General features: G+C 47.0%; 1 protein-coding gene across 1 annotated transcript in view; it reads right to left on the bottom strand.

The window, feature by feature from the left end:
• The window catches only part of pgm2l1 (phosphoglucomutase 2-like 1), a 105,207-nt gene that overhangs the window by 59,465 nt on the left and 27,058 nt on the right, over positions 1–18,684 (bottom strand). The window contains exons 3-6 of the mRNA XM_070891354.1: positions 13,033–13,139; positions 6,040–6,124; positions 2,927–3,010; positions 493–686 (exon numbers count right to left, since the gene is read on the bottom strand). Of these exons, the coding sequence (XP_070747455.1) occupies positions 493–686; positions 2,927–3,010; positions 6,040–6,124; positions 13,033–13,139 (470 nt within the window). The remainder of the gene's footprint in view (positions 1–492; positions 687–2,926; positions 3,011–6,039; positions 6,125–13,032; positions 13,140–18,684) is intronic.

Here is an 18,684-nt window from a genome sequence, read left to right as displayed (position 1 = left end):
AGAGAAACAGAGTTAACGTTTCAGGTCTGTGACCATTTGTCAGAACTGGAAAAAGTTAAGAGATGCAATAGATTTTAAGCAAGTTCAAAGGCAGGGAAAGGGGGAGGAAAGAATAAAATGGAAGGTCTGATATGGGGTGGGGGGGCGCAGGAGAGACTGAATGATAAAGGGACGATGGTGTGAGGCAAAAGGACGTGGTAACAGGACAAGTAAAGAAACAAAAGAAGGGTCTCGAGGGGGTGTAAATGGGAATAGCAGAATTATCAAAGCTGCCCTCTGTAAGAATGGGATCAGAGGTAATGGTCTGAAATTGTTGAACTCAGGTTGTATTAGGAGACAAATGTTACAGAAATAAGTGGTTTGGAATTCTGACATATATATAAAAAAAACACTACATAAATTACTACATAAAATAGTGAGACAGTAAATGTGCTCCAGGATATCTGGTTAGCACACGTGCCCCATACACAGCAGGAAGTCCTGATCGCTAACCTGTGGAAGCACAGCCTTTTCAAATCCTCCACGTATAGTGCACACACTTCATTCAGAGGGTCCTGCCGCAAGGGGCTAATATCAGGCAAGTTCTCATTCCACGATTCCTGCCACGGTTCCAAACTTTCTTCAATACTCTCTAAGATTTTCTTATCATGAGGAGTGCCAATCTGAGCTCCATTTTCCCAGTAAACCTGTCAAACAGGAGCAGAAATAACTTCTTACTGTTCAATTTAAATTCAGAGAGTCTACAGAATATTTTTGCTCGAATAATCGACTCAACTGAACAGCTGGTTGTGAAGAGGGGCGAGACCCCCTTTCTCTCACTCTTTCTGCTCTCTAGTGAAAGGCACAAAATCACTATCTTTATTTGCCCTCACTCAAAAAAAAATCCTAATACCTCTTCTGCCCCACCACCACCTTCCTCAGGACACTCGGCCAAGTCCAAAGCAGACAGGGAGTCAGCACGAGTGAGGTGTGATCAGACCATGGATCGAGTTCAGAAGCTTAGGCTCCTGCTAATGAATAGTTCTTGAAAATCAAATCCTTCCAGATTATAATTTAAAAAATGATGAAATACTATTTTCTTAATTAAAAAACAGACTTTTAATGTCAGTTTTTCATCATTTCAGAAATCTCCAGACAGCCTAATCATAAATCGGACCATCCAGTTCAAGATCAGATTATGGGGCTCAGTCCAAACCACCCAGTGCAGGATAGTAAAGCAAGGACAGTGCTTTATCTACAGGAACTCCTGTACTTTTACAAAACAGAAATGAAGGAAAGCCGGTAATCTCCAAGTGGACTGTAATCAGACAGCAGCCACTAAGGATAGCTACAGCCCGCTTACAAACTCCCTGGCATCATAGTTGCGAGAACGGCAAGAGGATGCTGGTTTTTGGCCAAATGTAGCAACAAGTGCAGGGGGTGTCGCAGTTGTGAGAGGCGGACTGGGTACTCTTTGCCTTTCCGTCATTGTTCATTGTTCACATGTAACCTTTAGGGCTGTTGACCGAGGGCCGTGCGGCTCTTTGTCGGCCAGGGCGGACACGATGGCCTCTTGCGCTGTAAATTTCTATGTTTCTATGTTAAATCTACCTGCAGTTACGGAGTATAACCACTTCTGTATACCTACTCCAGTCAAGACCAAGTGTGGTCTTCAGGTGAAGCAGCGTTAGAAGGCAAAGGATAATTGGACCAGGGTCTGCAGACATTCTGTCTTCATTTCTATATATTTCCATATCCATGGGGAGTGCTTATGTGAACGTGGGAGGGTGCAAATGCCCCAGGACAATTTTACACATGCAGATATAGGTGATAAATAAAATACATAAAAGACATCTTGAAAATGCACCTAATAAAATGTCAAAAATCCACATTATCGAGGAGAGCATGCCCCCTCAGTCCTCTCCTCCCATTAAAATTAAATCTAATGCATGGTGTACAGCATAGCCACTTCTAGAACAGTCAAACGCTGTCCACAGGAAGATGCATACTGCAGACACGCAGCAGCCATTCAAACCAGCAGAAACAACCTACTGTTTCATTTGTATGCACAGTCACAAGACAAGGGTTAAAACAAGATTTATAAAAATGGATTCCGATAAAAGAGGAGCTATGGGCAAAGGCAACAGAGACAGCGCAAGTTAAATATGTTAAAAATACACAACAGAGCATAATCAAAATAAAAATGGCCAATGAAAAATGGAGTGTTTCATGTACAAAAAAAGGAGGGGGAAATGAAGAGAAGAATGTGAATAGAAGACAAATACAAGGGGGGGGAGGGGGGAGGGTGAGGAGATGCTGCTTTTAAAAAGGGGGAGGACAGACGGTATACAACATCGAGAAATACTGCCGATGGGCCTGTACAAAATATTAAAATCTTGGATTTAATAAAAGTTCCGGAAATGTTGGAAGGCACTGTATCTGTAGTCTAAATTTTCTCTCCCTTGAGAAGGCCGGGGTGGGGGGGGAAGTGGAGCTATGGGGAGCGGGCGGGGAAGTGGAGCTGAGTCCATGATCGGATCAGCCATGATCGTATTGAATGGCGGAGCAGACTCGAGGGGCTGTATGGCCTACTCCTGTTCCTATTTCTTATGTTCTTATGATGTAACAGGTAAAGCAGTTCAACTCTGCTGAAAGCTCATCTCAGGCAGGGAGACAGTAAAAAGAACTGATCGTGTGGGCTGGAACTGTATTGTACCAGCTCGACTCAATTACTTCATTTCACCTCTGCCCAGATACAATTGGGTAAACAGACTAAAGTTACATCGCCATATTGTTTTTGTGACCGTATCAACCACTGAAGCAAGATCGGATTATTCTGCTTCGAATTCTGATCTTGCATTTCAGTACTTTCAGAGGAAGGTGCTTTGAAACATAAGGCACAGTGCCAGCCCCTCCCAAATCATGCACAATCCCTACGGCACGGTACCTTATATCCATTGTCTTGTTTGGGATTGTGAGATGCAGTAATCATCACACCAGCTGCAACACGAAGCTGCTTAACAGCATAGGGCTGGAAGAAAGAAAGCAATTCAGGTCACAGTCAATAAACAGTTAGCTGACTTAGCAACTGCTTTCCCATCCTCCATTCTTCCCCTCCAAGCAAAGCACACCAGAAGTGAGTAATGTGGGAGTCAGCTGTAAAAAGCTGTTGCACAGAATCAAATCTCACCACTTGCAGCTCCAACACCACCTAAAAAGCTCGACACCATCCAGGATAAAGCAGCCCGCTTGATCGTCACCCCATCCACCACCTTCAACCTTCACTCCCTCCACCACCGGCGCACCGTGGCTGCAGTGTGTACCATCTACAAGATGCACTGCAGCAACTCGCCAAGGCTTCTTCGGCAGCACCTCCCAAACCCGCGACCTCTGAAGGACAAGGGCAGCAGGTGCATGGGAACACCACCACCTCCACGTTCCCCTCCCAGTCACACACCATCCCGACTTGGGAATATATCGGCCGTTCCTTCATCGTCGCTGGGTCACAATCCTGGAACTCCCTCCCTAACAGCACTGTGGGAGCACCTTCACCACACGGACTGCAGCGGTTCAAGGCAGCGGCTCACCACCACCTTCTCAAGGGGCAATTAGGGATGGGCAATAAATGCCGGCCTTGCCAGCGATGCCCACATCCCAAGAATCAATTTTTTTTTTAAACCCTCTTTAAGTGTGCTGAGCTAGCTGAAGTGATGATAGCAATTCTACAATTAACCTTGCTGCTTCCGGACTAGGGAGGGGAGAAAAATACCTAGGATTTCCACTCCACATCACTACCCAACAAATGGAAAATGTGCAAGGGAATGAGCACTGGGTTCAGCAAGGGCGCTTTCAATCGCTGAGATCAACTGAATGTGCTCAAGCATGAAGCACCCACTGACTGGTATCTCAGAGAGAGTTAGTGCTTTTAGGAGACTAAGGAAATTGGGGACGGAGAAATGATACTGCACTGCAATCAACTCCAATTCTAAGATAGGGGGAAAAAAGATTGGATTATGGGGAGTTACTGGGGAGGGTGGAGATACCAATAAAACAGCTTTTGAACCAGAGGAAATCAACTGCACAGGCTTACGGATTAAGGAGCAACAGGTTCAAACTGACCGTGTTTAAGTGCGGGGGGGGTGCAGTTGGGGGGGGGGGGGGGGAAAGCATGGACTGGGTCATTATCAAACCGACTGGATCTGGGTGGGGGGGGGCCATGGACTGAGTCTAAGTGAGGGGGGGTGCAGGGACTGGGTCTAAGTGGGGGGGGGGGGGGGGGAAAACTGGGTCATTAGCCGGTGTGTACTAGCCAGTTTCGTACTGAGGAAGCCAAAAGTCGGCCCCGTGTTTGCACTTTGAGAGCTGCGTTGCTGTAGTTGCCCATTGTAAAAATACTGAGCTTTGAAAGTACTCTGGTTGTGGCCGTGTGCCCACTTTGGCCTCTGCTGCCGAGTGTTGGCGTGGGGAGTGGAACGCCCGGCAGCGATGCGGGTTTGAATGTGTTTGGGCAGGAAGGGCTCCTGCTCCAGTCTGATCTCATCAAATACCAACAACTGTAAACTCCGGAGAGAGAAAATGCCATCTGACTCACCAAGCCTGTCCGTGCAACGTCAGGATGTGATTATTCGATCATGGACTTTCACTCTCCCACCACCTACTTTGATCCCCTACTTTCAGAATCAGCAAATCCTTTCAATTCCTCATGAGCAAGAAAAAAAGTTGAGCAGCGCTATTAATAGGCAATTCAGGAGAAACTTCTTTACTCAGAATTTATGCTCCACACAAGCCCCCTCCCAATGTTACCCCTAATGTACCACAAGTAGTACGAATAGCATAGAAGAATGTAAGGGGACGCTAGATTAGCACATGAGGGAGAAAGGAATAGATGGATATGCTGATGGGTGAGATGAGGTGGGGTGGGAGGAGGCTGTGTGGAGCATAAACACCGGCACGGACCAGTTGGGCTGGATGGCCCATTTCTGTGCTGTAGATTTTATGTAAAGGAAGCACGAAAGGATACATAGAAAGATCAGAGAGCTCTGGAGATAAAAGCTCAAACACACTAAAGCACTCCCAGATCAGATAGTGCATTAGATGCAGAATAAGCGATCCCTCTACATTGCCCAAACAATCCTGAGCAAAGGAACAATATTTTTATTTCTACAGCGCCTTTCATGACCACCGGACGTCCCAAAGGATTTACAGCCAATTAAATACTTGTAATGTGGGAAACGTGGCAGCCAATTTGCACACAGCAAGCTCCCACAAACAGCACTCTGATAATGACCAGATAATCTGTTTTAGTGATGTTAATTGAGGGATAAATATTGGCCCAGGACACCGGGGAGAACTCTATTTTTTGAAATAGTGCAATGGGATCTTTTACATCCACCGGAGAGAGCAGACGGGACCTCAGTTTAGCTTCTCATCTGAAAGACAGCACCTCCGACAGTCGGCATTCCCTCAGTACTGCCCCTCCGACAGTGCGGCGCTCCCTCAGTACTGCCCCTCCGACAGTGCGGCACTCCCTCAGTACTGCCCCTCCGACAGTGTGGCACTTCCTCAGTACTGCACTGGGACTGTTGGCCTAGATTTTTGCGCTCAAGTCTCTGGAGTGGGACTTGAACCCACAACTTCTGCCTCAGAGGCGAGGGTGCTGCCCACTGAGCCTCAGCTGACAACGTGCCTTGGCTGCAGCATCAGTGACAATTTTCCACTTTCAAAAATCTATCATCCCGAGCGAGATTGCCAGTTGAGCGTCAGTAACAAATTAGAGGGGAGGTTCATGTTATGGGCCCACCTTCACTAGGAACTGGCCGAGACTGTTCTAACCGACGTAGGAAAGTCAGAGGACTTCTTTTAACACGGGCTATATTTGAACTTGGATCTCAGCAATGGAAGGCCAGCATCTAGCCCACTGCGCCACACAAACTGCCACAAATTCCAAGCTTAATCTTTTCTCTCGATCGTTCATTAGATTGCTAAGGAATGCTTTCTGCCAATCTAGACCCGAGAATATCAGGTTCAGATACGCTCGCTGTAATCACGGCCCATCCTTACCACAAATGGTGTTGGCACATATGTAGAAAACAGATACACAGGTATATCCTTGCCAAGGAAGACTGCCGCAGTCAATTGGGCAAGTCTGCAATAAATGGTAAGAGAAATAGTTTCCATGTCATTAGCTATCAGATTGCACAGCATTAATAGGAGAACACACTGAAAAACAGTGAACTAATTTAAACCATTTAATCAACAAAATATACAAATTGCAGTATTGGGTACATTCAAAAGTTAGCTAAATTGAGACATCAGACGGAAGAAACTCGTATTCATGAACAGAATTGATCATCCGTTAGAGTGCACTGTCTGCACGTCACTCTACACAAGACTTCAGGAAGAGAACAAGATCTCGGTGAGACAAGTACTCCCCAGAGTCGTATCCTATCCCACACCAAGTTCTGCTCGCTCACCATCCCTGCACGTGCTGATCGACACTGGCTCACCACTCCTTTGACCCCCACCATTGGCAGTCACACCTTCAGCCGTCTCTCCCTAAACCTGTCCGCCTCCACTTCTCATTTCTTCTGCAAGACCCTCATTAAAACCCACCACTGACCAAGCTTTTAGTCATCTCTTCTGATACCTCTTTCTCAAACATCTCGGTCTTTGGCTTGTGTCAGTTTTTGTCTGATTAAGCCATGGGACATTTCCTTATGTTAAAGGCACTATATAAAGGCATGCCATTGTTACTGCACTTACTCCCACAGGTGTCCGGATGGCACGTGTTCCCCTGTCAGCTCAGTGGATAGCACTCTCGCTTCTGATTCAGGTGGTCATGGATTCTAGACCCATCCAGAAACACTTGCTCTTTAAGCACAAAAATCTCAGCTAATGCTGCCAGTGCAGTGCTGAGGGAGCGCTGCACTGTTGGAGGTGCCATCTTTCAGCTGAGACATTAAATCGAGGCCTGTCTCAGGTGGATGGAAAAGATCCCATGGCACTAGTTCAAAGAAGAGCAGGGGAGTTATCCCTGGTGTCCTGGCCAATATTTATCCCTCATTCAAGATCACTAAAACAGATTATCTGCTCGTTGTCACACTGCTGTTTGTGGGATCTTGGCTGCTGTGTTTCCTACATTACAACAGTGACTACACTTCGAGTACTTTATTGGCTGTAAAGCACTTTGAGACTTCCTGAGGTCGTGAAAGGAGCTATATAAATGTAGGTCTGTCTTTCATTATGCGATCTTAGGCCATCTACATTTCTTGGCTCCAGAGAATCCTTAATAAAAAGTATATACCTGTACAACCTCCTGACCTTTCATTTACATTTGGGCTCTACAGAGGGGATGGGAGGTGCAGTGAATTTGACAATTTCTATAAGCTGGGTTCAAACATTTGTGTAATGCGTTTCGATGGTATCATCATCATCATAGACAGTCCCTCGAATCGAGGAAGACTTGCTTCCACTCAAAGCGAGTTCTCAGGTGGCTGAACAATCCAATACGGGAATTACAGTCTCTGTCACAGGTGGGATAGACAGTGGTTGAGGGAAAGAGAGGGTGGGGAGTCTGGTTTGCCGCAGCTCCTTCCGCTGCCTGCGCTTGCTTTCTGCATGCTCTCAGCGACGAGACTCGAGATGCTCAGCGCCCTCCCGGATGCACTTCCTCCACTTAGGGCGGTCTTTGGCCAGGGACTCCCAGGTGTCGGTGGGGATGTTGCACTTTATCAGGAAGGTTTTGAGGGTGTCCTTGTAACGTTTCCTCTGCCCACCTGGGGCTCGCTTGCCGTGTAGGAGTTCCGAGTAGAGCGCTTGCTTTGGGAGTCTCGTGTCAGGGATGCGTACGATGTGGTCCACCCAATGGAGCCGGTCGAGTGTGGTCAGTGCTTCGATGCTGGGGATGTTGGCCTGAGCGAGAACACTGACGTTGGTGCATCTGTCCTCCCAGGACAGATTTGCAGGATCTTGCAGAGACATTGTTGGTGGTATTTCTCCAGCGACTTGGTGTCTGCTGTTTATGGTCCACATCTCTGAGCCATATAGGAGGGCGGGTATCACTACTGCCCTGTAGACCATAAGCTTGGTGCCAGATTTGAGGTTCTGATCATCAAACACTCTCTTCCTCATACAACTGACGGCTGCGTTGGCGCTCTGGTGGTGGTATTGGACCTAGTCATCAATGTCTGCCCTTGCTGATAATAGGGTCCCAAGGTATGAAAAGGTTCCACGTAGTCCAAGGCCGCGCCATGGATTTTGATGGCCGGGGGCATTGCTGCGTGGCAGGGTCAGGTTGGTGGAGGACCTTTGTCTTGCGGATGTTTAACGTAAGGCCCATGCTTTCGTATGCCTCGGTGAAGATGTTGATGATGGCTTGGAGTTCGGCCTCAGAGTGTGCGCAGACGCAAGCGTCTTCCACGTACTTTGTTCGATAACAGAAGAGGGGACGACCTTGGATCTAGCCTGGAGGCTACGTAGGTTGAACAGGTTCCCATTGGTTCTATAGTTTAGTTCCACTCCAGCAGGAAGCTTGTTGATAGCGAGACGGAGCATTGCAGCAAGGAAGATCGAGAAGAGGGTTGGCGCAATGACGCAGCCCTGCTTGACCCCAGTCTGGACGTGGATTGGGTCTGTGGTGGATCCGTTAGTCAGGATCATGATTTGCATGTCGTCGTGGAGCAGTCGGAGGATGGTGACAAACTTTTGGGGCAGCTGAAACGGAGGAGGATGCTCCATAGTCCCTCATGATTGACAGTGTCAAAGGCCTTTGTGAGGTCAAAGGTGGTCATATACAAAAGTGTTGGTGCTGTTCCCTGCATTTCTCTTGTAGTTGTCGTGCGGTGAGGATCATGTCCGTTGTACCCCTTAGTGGACAAAATCCGCATCATGACTCTGGAAGGAGCTCTTCAACCACAGGGAGAAGACGGTTGACGAGGATTCTTGCGATGACTTTCCCTGTGACCGACAGCAGGGACATTCCTCTGTAGTTGCTGCAGTTGGACTTTTCCCCCTAGTCGTATCATGTCGCAAGTGTTAACCCCTCAATCAGTACTAATTGAATTAAATTAAAAAGTAGGACCTCAAAAGTAGTCATCTCGGGATTGCTACCAGTGCCACGTGCTAGTCAGAGTAGGAATCGCAGGATAGCGCAGATGAATACGTGGCTTGAGCAGTGGTGCAGCAGGGAGGGATTCAAATTCCTGGGGCATTGGAACTGGTTCTGAGGGAGGTGGGACCAGTACAAACCGGACGGTCTGCACCTGGGCAGGACCAGAACCAATGTTCTAGGGGGAGTGTTTGCTTGTGCTGTTGGGGAGGAGTTAAACTAATATGGCAGGGAGACAGAGGGAAACAAAAAGGAGACAAAAGCAAAAGACAGAAAGGAGATGAGAAAAAGTGGAGGGCAGAGAAACCCAAGGCAAAGAACAAAAAGGGCCACTGTACAGCAAAATTCTAAAAGGACAAAGGGTGTAAAAAAAACAAGCCTGAAGGCTTTGTGTCTTAATGCAAGGAGTATCCATAATAAGGTGGATGAATTAACTGTGCAAATAGATGTTAACAAATATGATGTGATTGGGATTACAGAGACGTGGCTCCAGGATGATCGGGGCTGGGAACTCAACATCCAGGGGTATTCAACATTCAGGAAGAATAGAATAAAAGGAAAAGGAGGTGGGGTAGCATTGCTGGTTAAGGAAGAGATTAATGCAATAGTTAGGAAGGACATTAGCTTGGATGATGTGGAATCTATATGGGTAGAGCTGCAGAACACCAAAGGGCAAAAAACGTTAGTGGGAGTTGTGTACAGACCTCCAAACAGTAGTAGTGATGTTGGGGAGGGCATCAAACAAGAAATTAGGGGTGCATGCAGTAAAGGTGCAGCAGTTATAATGGGTGACTTGAATATGCACATAGATTGGGCTAACCAAACTGGAAGCATTACGGTGGAGGAGGATTTCCTGGAGTGCATAAGGGATGGTTTTCTAGACCAATATGTCGAGGAACCAACTAGGGGGGAGGCCATCTTAGACTGGGTGTTGTGTAATGAGAGAGGATTAATTAGCAATCTCGTAGTGCGAGGCCCCTTGGGGAAGAGTGACCATAATATGGTGGAATTCTGCATTAGGATGGAGAATGAAACAGTTAATTCAGAGACCATGGTCCAGAACTTAAAGAAGGGTAACTTTGAAGGTATGAGGCGTGAATTGGCTAGGATAGATTGGCGAATGATACTTAAGGGGTTGACTGTGGATGGGCAATGGCAGACATTTAGAGACCGCATGGATGAACTACAACAATTGTACATTCCTGTCTGGCGTAAAAATAAAAAAGGGAAGGTGGCTCAACCGTGACTATCAAGGGAAATCAGGGATAGTATTAAAGCCAAGGAAGTGGCATACAAATTGGCCAGAAATAGCAGCGAACCCGGGGACTGGGAGAAATTTAGAACTCAGCAGAGGAGGACAAAGGGTTTGATTAGGGCAGGGAAAATGGAGTACGAGAAGAAGCTTGCAGGGAACATTAAGACGGATTGCAAAAGTTTCTATAGATATGTAAAGAGAAAAAGGTTAGTAAAGACAAACATAGGTCCCCTGCAGTCAGAATCAGGGGAAGTCATAACGGGGAACAAAGAAATGGCGGACCAATTGAACAAGTACTTTGGTTCGGTATTCACTGAGGAGGACACAATCAACCTTCCGGATATAAAAGGGGTCAGAGGGTCTAGTAAGGAGGAGGAACTGAGGGAAATCCTTATTAGTCGGGAAATTGTGTTGGAGAAATTGATGGGATTGAAGGCCGATAAATCCCCAGGGCCTGATGGACTGCATCCCAGAGTACTTAAGGAGATAGCCTTGGAAATAGCGGATGCATTGACAGTCATTTTCCAACATTCCATTGACTCTGGATCAGTTCCTATGGAGTGGAGGGTAGCCAATGTAACCCCACTTTTTAAAAAAGGAGGGAGAGAGAAAACAGGGAATTATAGACCGGTCAGCCTGACATCGGTAGTGGGTAAAATGATGGAATCAATTATTAAGGATGTCATAGCAGTGTATTTGGAAAGAGGTGACATGATAGGTCCAAGTCAGCATGGATTTGTGAAAGGGAAATCATGCTTGACAAATCTTCTGGAATTTTTTGAGGATGTTTCCAGTAGAGTGGACAAGGGAGAACCAGTTGATGTGGTATATTTGGACTTTCAGAAGGCTTTCGACAAGGTCCCACACAAGAGATTAATGTGCAAAGTTAAAGCACATGGGATTGGGGGTAGTGTGCTGACATGGATTGAGAACTGGTTGTCAGACAGGAAGCAAAGAGTAGGAGTAAATGGGGACCTTTCAGAATGGCAGGCAGTGACTAGTGGGGTACCGCAAGGTTCTGTGCTGGGGCCCCAGCTGTTTACACTGTACATTAATGATTTAGACGAGAGGATTAAATGTAGTATCTCCAAATTTGCGGATGACACTAAGTTGGGTGGCAGTGTGAGCTGCAAGGAGGATGTTATGAGGCTGCAGAGCGACTTGGATAGGTTAGGTGAGTGGGCAAATGCATGGCAGATGAAGTATAATGTGGATAAATGTGAGGTTATCCACTTTGGTGGTAAAAACAGAGCGACAGACTATTATCTGAATGGTGACAGATTAGGAAAAGGGGAGGTGCAAAGAGACCTGGGTGTCATGGTACATCAGTCATTGAAGGTTGGCATGCAGGTGCAGCAGGCGGTTAAGAAAGCAAATGGCATGTTGGCCTTCATAGCGAGGGGATTTGAGTACAGGGGCAGGGAGGTGTTGCTACAGTTGTACAGGACATTGGTGAGGCCACACCTGGAGTATTGTGTACAGTTTTGGTCTCCTAACCTGAGGAAGGACATTCTTGCTATTGAGGGAGTGCAGCGAAGGTTCACCAGATTGATTCCGGGATGGCGGGACTGACCTATCAAGAAAGACTGGATCAACTGGGTTTGTATTCACTGGAGTTCAGAAGAATGAGAGGGGACCTCATAAAAACATTTAAAATTCTGATGGGGTTAGACAGGTTAGATGCAGGAAGAATGTTCCCAATGTTGGGGAAGTCCAGAACCAGGGGACACAGTCTAAGGATAAGGGGTAAGTCATTTAGGGCTGAGATGAGGAGAAACTTCTTCACTCAGAGAGTGGTGAACCTGTGGAATTCTCTACCACAGAAAGTTGTTGGGGCCAATTCACTAAATATATTCAAAAAGGAGTTAGATGAAGTCCTTACTACTAGGGGGATCAAGGGGTATGGCGAGAAAGCAGGAATGGGGTACTGAAGTTGCATGTTCAGCCATGAACTCATTGAATGGCTAGAATGGCCGAATGGCCTACTCCTGCACCTATTTTCTATGTTTCTATGTCTATGTAATTGGCAAACTTACTCAAAGAGGCACCAAATCAAATTGGTAGGTCCAAGTACATTGTAGGAATACTACAGACAGTTTTACTCTGTATCTAACCCGTGCTGTACCTGTCCTGGGAATGTTTGATGGGACAGTGTAGAGGGAGCTTTACTCTGTATCTAACCCCATGCTGTACCTGCCCTGGGAGTGTTTGATGGGACAGTGTAGAGGGAGCTTTACTGTGTATCTAACCCCGTGCTGTACCTGCCCTGAGAATGTTTGATGGGACGGTGTAGAGGGCGCTTTACTCTGGTCAGGTATATTAATTGCAATTATTTATTTTTTTTAATTGCTTGATGGCCTTAATAAAAATTGTAGTTAGGTTGCTCTAGTCACTTAACTATGAACACCAGAAAGATCTGGGTTGGATAGAGTTACACTGATCTAAGGCAGAAACTGCTTTGTTTGCCACACAAGGTCAGACCAAAGTGAGACAGACTTCAATTGTTGAAAGTTTATGCGATGGACATGAATGGGACTGAACCTGGCCTACTATTGGTCGTCTATACACAGTGAAGAAAGGGTTGACCAATTGGATTTGAGAGTTTGGATTGTAAACCAACAATGCCACTTCTGCATCATATTAAAAGGAAAGCGAGACACGGAACGTTCTCCCACCTGTGAACAACACCTACCGTTTACTGCTACAGCTGCTGGTCTCTTGGCCGCGAGTATCATATCCAATCACAACACCCCTGTGCTTTAGGTCTGTGAAGCACTTCTCCAGGTACTTCAATAAACCCTGTAAAGGAAAAACACACTTTAAATATGTTTTTGCCAAGTAGCAAGTTATGAAATTGCATTCAATTAAATGATGGATTATACTAAAACCCAACTGTAATGTCTCAGGAAGGGAAGCTGCTCCTGGTCTGGCCTGCTTATCTGACCCCAATTCCACACGACATGGCTGGCTATTAATGCACCCGGAGCAAATAGGAGTCAACCCGAGGGATACTACGGTAGCATAGTGGTTGACTCAGTCATGGTGAATTATGAAGATGTTCGATAGGGTAGACATGAAGAAGATGTTTCCACTTGTAGGGGGGGAGGGGGGTGGAGGAGAAGAAAGGGACCAAAACTAGGGGCCATAAATCATCAACACAGGCAGTCCCTTGAATCGAGGATGGCTTGCTTTCACGCCAAACGGTTCAGGGATATTTCAATGAAGGACCTAATATTCCAGGTCCCGAACTAAATCTCGAAGGGTGGAAGATGCCTGTGCGGGGATTTTTAACAACGTGTGGGGCCAGGGCCATAAAAATAAGAGAGCCACTAATAAATCTATTAGGGAATCAAGGAGAAACCTCTTAGCCAGAGAGTGGCAGGGGCGACTTGCATTGATGTATTTAAGAGGAAGCTACATGAGGGAGAAAGAAATAGAAGGATATGCTGATAGGGCAATTAAGTAGGGTGGTGGGGGGAGGCGCATGTGGAGCATACACACCGGCAAGGTGCGGTAAATTCGATGTAATTCTACGTAACTGATGCAAGTGGCCCTGCTGCAAAAAGGTGAAAGATTTCAGATGATGTACAATAACCTCAAGTGGCACCACACAAAGCGTGTACCGCATTGTCTGCAAAAGCTTTCTGTGCACTTGTGTATCCACCTGTTGCCACTGCATAATTTGGCCCTTTTGTTCAACCATCAGTTGGCCCGTCGGCACAGGCTCGACCGGTCGAATGGCCTTCGTCCATGCTGTAACCATTCTATGATTAGTCTCAGGAACTGTGCAAAGCTGACAACAGTGCAAGTGTTCAAAAAAAGTGACAAGGATGACAACGAGCGATGGGCTCGATGACCTTGCAGGGCACTTTTTGCTAGCGCCTTTAACGTAGTGAAACGTCCCAAGGGGCTTCACGGGAGTATCACGAGACCAAAAGCTTAGTCAAAGAGCTTGGGGCCCAGGCAACAGAAGACACGGCCACCAATGGTGGAGCGATTATAATCAGGGTGCTCAAGAGGGTAAAATTAGAGGAGCGCAGACATCTCGGGGGGCTGTGGGGCTGGAGGAGATTACAGTGATAGGGAGGGGCGAGGGCCATGGAGAGATTAGAAAACAAGGATGAGAATTTTGAAATCGAGGCGTTGCTTAAAACACTCCACCTAAACGCACGCAGCATTCGAAATAAAGTAAATGAGTTGACGGCACAAATCATTACAAATGGGTATGATTTGGTGGCCATTACAGAAACATGGTTGCAGGGGGGGCCAAGACTGGGAATTAAACATACAAGGGTATCTGACAATTCGGAAAGATAGACAAGAAGGGAAAGGAGGTGGGGTAGCTCTGTTAATAAAGGATGATATCAGGGCAGTTGTGAGAGACGATATTGGCTCTAATGAACAAAATGTTGAATCATTGTGGGTGGTGATTAGAGATAGTAAGGGGAAAAAGTCACTGGTGGGCGTAGTTTATAGGCCCCCAAATAATAACTTCACGGTGGGGCGGGCAATAATCAAGGGAATAATGGAGGCATGTAAAAAAGGAACACCAGTAATCATGGTGGATTTTAACCTACATATCGATTGGTCAAATCAAATCGCACGGGGTAGCCTTGAGGAGGAATTCATAGAATGCATACAGGATTGTTTCTTAGAACAGTATGTTACAGAACCTACAAGGGAGCAAGCCATCTTAGATCTGGTCCTGTGTAATGAGACAGGAAAAATAAACGATCTCCTAGTAAAAGATCCTCTCGGAATGAGTGATTACAGTATGGTTGAATTTGTAATATAGATTGAAGGTGAGGATGTAGTGTCTCAAACGAGCGTACTATGCTTAAACAAAGAAGATTACGGTGGGATGAGGGCAGTGTTGGCTAAAGTAGACTGGAAACACAGACTAAACGATGGCACAATTGAGGAACAGTGGAGGACATTTAAGGAGCTCTTTCATAGTGCGCAACAAAAATATATTCCAGTGAAAAAGGGCGGTGAGAGAAGGGATAACCAGCCGTGGATAACCAGGGAAATAAGGGAGAGTATCAAATTAAAAACCAATGCGTATAAGGTGGCCAAGGTTAGTGGGAAACTAGAAGATTGGGAAAATTTTAAACGACAGCAAAGAATGACTAAGAAAGCAATAAAGAAAGGAAAGATAGATTACAAAAGTAAACTTGCGCAAAACATAAAAACAGATAGTAAAAGCTTTGATCGATATATAAAACGGAAAAGAGTGACTAAAGTAAATGTTGGTTAGAAGATGAGAAGGGGGATTTAATAATGGGAAATGTGGAAATGGCTGAGACATTAAACAATTATTTTGCTTCGGTCTTCACAGTGGAAGACACAAAATCTATGCCAAAAATTGCTGGTCACAGGAATGTCGGAAGGGAGGACCTTGAGATAATCACTATCACTAGGGGAGGTAGTGCTGGACAGGCTAATGGGACTCAAGGTAGACAAGTCCCCTGATGAAATGCATTCCAGGGTATTAAAAGAGATGGCGGAAGTTATAGCAGATGCATTCGTTATAATCTACCAAAATTCTCTGGACTCTGGGGAGGTACCAGCGAATTGGAAAGCAGCTAATGTAACGCCTCTGTTTAAAAAAAAAAAGAGGACAGACAAAAGGCAGGTAACTATAGGCCGGTTAGTTTAACATCTGTAGTGGGGAAAATGCTTGAAGCGGTCATCCCCCTGCAAAACAGATACACTGCTTTGAGTACTGTTGAGGGGGATGATTTATCAGGGGAGGGCAGCAGCAGCCAAGTTCACAGCACCGTGGCTGGCTCTGTTGCACAAGAGGGCAGGAAAAAGAATTGGAGAGCGATAGTGATAGGGGATTCAATTGTAAGGGGAATAGATAGGCGTTTCTGCTGCCGCAACCAAGACTCCAGGATGGTATGTTGCCTCCCTGGTGCAAGGGTCAAGGATGTCTCGGAGTGGGTGCAGGACATTCTAAAAAGGGAGGGAGAACAGCCAGTTGTCGTGGTGCACATTGGTACCAACGACATAGGTAAAAAAAAAAGGGATGAGGTCCTACGAGACGAATTTAAGGAGCTAGGAGCTAAATTAAAAAGTAGGACCTCAAAAGTAGTCATCTCGGGATTGCTACCAGTGCCACGTGCTAGTCAGAGTAGGAATCGCAGGATAGCGCAGATGAATACGTGGCTTGAGCAGTGGTGCAGCAGGGAGGGATTCAAATTCCTGGGGCATTGGAACAGGTTCTGGGGGAGGTGGGACCAGTACAAACCGGACGGTCTGTATCTGGGCAGGACCGGAACCAATGTCCTAGGGGGAGTGTTTGCTTGTGCTGTTGGGGAGGAGTTAAACTAATATGGCAGGGGGATGGAAACCAATGCAGGGAGACAGAGGGAAAGAAAAAGGAGACAAAAGCAAAAGACAGAAAGGAGATGAGTAAAAGTGGAGGGCAGAGAAACCCAAGGCAAAAAACAAAAAGGGCCACTGAATATAAAGGGGCTGCAGGAGGGGTCAAAACTAAAAATCATGGTTTAAAAACTAGGATTAAAAAACACTACCTAAATGCACGCAGCATGCGAAATAAAGTAAATGAGTTGACGGCACAAATCATTACAAATGGGTATGATTTGGTGGCCATTACAGAAACATGGTTGCAGGGTGGCCAAGACTGGGAATTAAACATACAAGGGTATCTGACGATTCAGAAAGATAGACAAGAAGGGAAAGGAGGTGGGGTAGCTCTGTTAATAAAGGATGATATCAGGGCAGTTGTGAGAGACGATATTGGCTCTAATGAACAAAATGTTGAATCATTGTGGGTGGAGATTAGAGATAGAAAGGGGAAAAAGTCTGGTGTATGTAGCACACAAATCACTGACTCCACACGGTCTGGTGTAAGTCTAACTGCTGTGACCTTCATCCTTTATTGTTCAGCTCCAGAGTGCCTCCCAGGTGTGGTACTCAGCCTTATATAGCCCTTGTTACAGGTGCTACCAGGGTTTCCTACCGTAGCGCCCTCTGTGGTGTGGCATAGTACTTACAATACATTTAAGGTACTGGGACGATACACACATCATTACATAACATCACCTTCCCCCCCCCCCCCCCACCGACCTGGACGCAGTACAACGATACGCACATCATTACATAACATCACACTCGTCCAACGGAAGGCAGGTGGGCATAGACAGTGCGTTAGTATGGTACACATTATCTGGTACATTAACTGGTTATTGACTGGTAGCGGAACCTTGATTTCCTTGTTAGCCGTTATCATTAATTGTACTTCATCCATTATTTTACACAAATACAGTGGCCATTCAGCATAAAAAAAGTAATTCTTATTATAAATTCACTATCTCACATTAACATAGCTCATTTTAGACTCGCTCTGCCAAACAGAAGTCCTTTGTGGGGACCACCTCTTTGTAAGGCTCTTTTAAGACTCCCAGGTGCATTTCCTCTTTAAGGCGCCATTTTTGATGCAGGAGGATTCCACGAGGCTTCTCCTTGGGCGCCGCCATCTTTGATGCTCTGCAGCTCGACACGATGCCGCCGCCATCTTCTTCTCCGCCGCTCCAAATGCCCTCCACCCCCCCTCCGCTGCCACCTGACTTGCCACCTCTCCTGCGGCCGTCGTGGCCTCTCCAGCGGCCGCACTTGCCGCGTCCCCCGCAGCCTCCGTAGCGGCCTCCCCTGCGGCTGCCATGGCCGCCGACCTCCAGCTTGCTGCTACCGCCCGACGCTACCAGCTCCTCTGCGGGGCCCGCCCAACGGCCTCTTCCTCTGCGGGGCCCTTCCGAACCGTCGGCCCCTGGATCCCTCAGCACCCCGCCCGCAGCGCCCCACCGGCTCAACCCCCACCCCCCACTAGGCCCCTCTGTGCAGGGCTGCTTGCCTGTGGGGGCTGGGGCTGTAGGGTCTCTGTGTGAGGTCCGGGCCTGGGACTTGCCTGTGGGTGGATTGAGGCTGCAGCTCCAGCTCGGTCGGCGCTGCTCTCTGGGGACCCGGGGCACGGCAGCACCCCGGGGAGCAGCAGCCTGTGGAATGATGAAGTCTTCCCAGCTCCCACGGACCGTCCCCATCCAACTCCGGCCGAGGAGTGTCGGCCCATCGTCTGCAACGACCCAGAGGTAAAGCGTGAGTCTCGTCCCCGTGAGATACCTGCACCATCGCTCTGCCGAGAACAGGTATCAGTTCCCTGGTGTAGATACGCAGCTTCACCGTGACCAGCTTGGGTCGTGCAGCCGGGTTAATCCAGTTTATCAAAAGTTCTCCGACTCATCAACGATGGACCCGAGCCCGTGTCCACTTCCATACTCACTGGGACTTTGTTGATTTTTACTTCCCTTATCACTGGGGG

The sequence above is a fragment of the Pristiophorus japonicus genome, chromosome 10 (genome assembly GCF_044704955.1).
Source record: "Pristiophorus japonicus isolate sPriJap1 chromosome 10, sPriJap1.hap1, whole genome shotgun sequence".
Taxonomy (NCBI): Eukaryota; Metazoa; Chordata; class Chondrichthyes; family Pristiophoridae; genus Pristiophorus; species Pristiophorus japonicus.
Note: the sequence above shows the minus strand (reverse complement) of the source record. Positions and strands in the feature narration are given on the sequence as shown.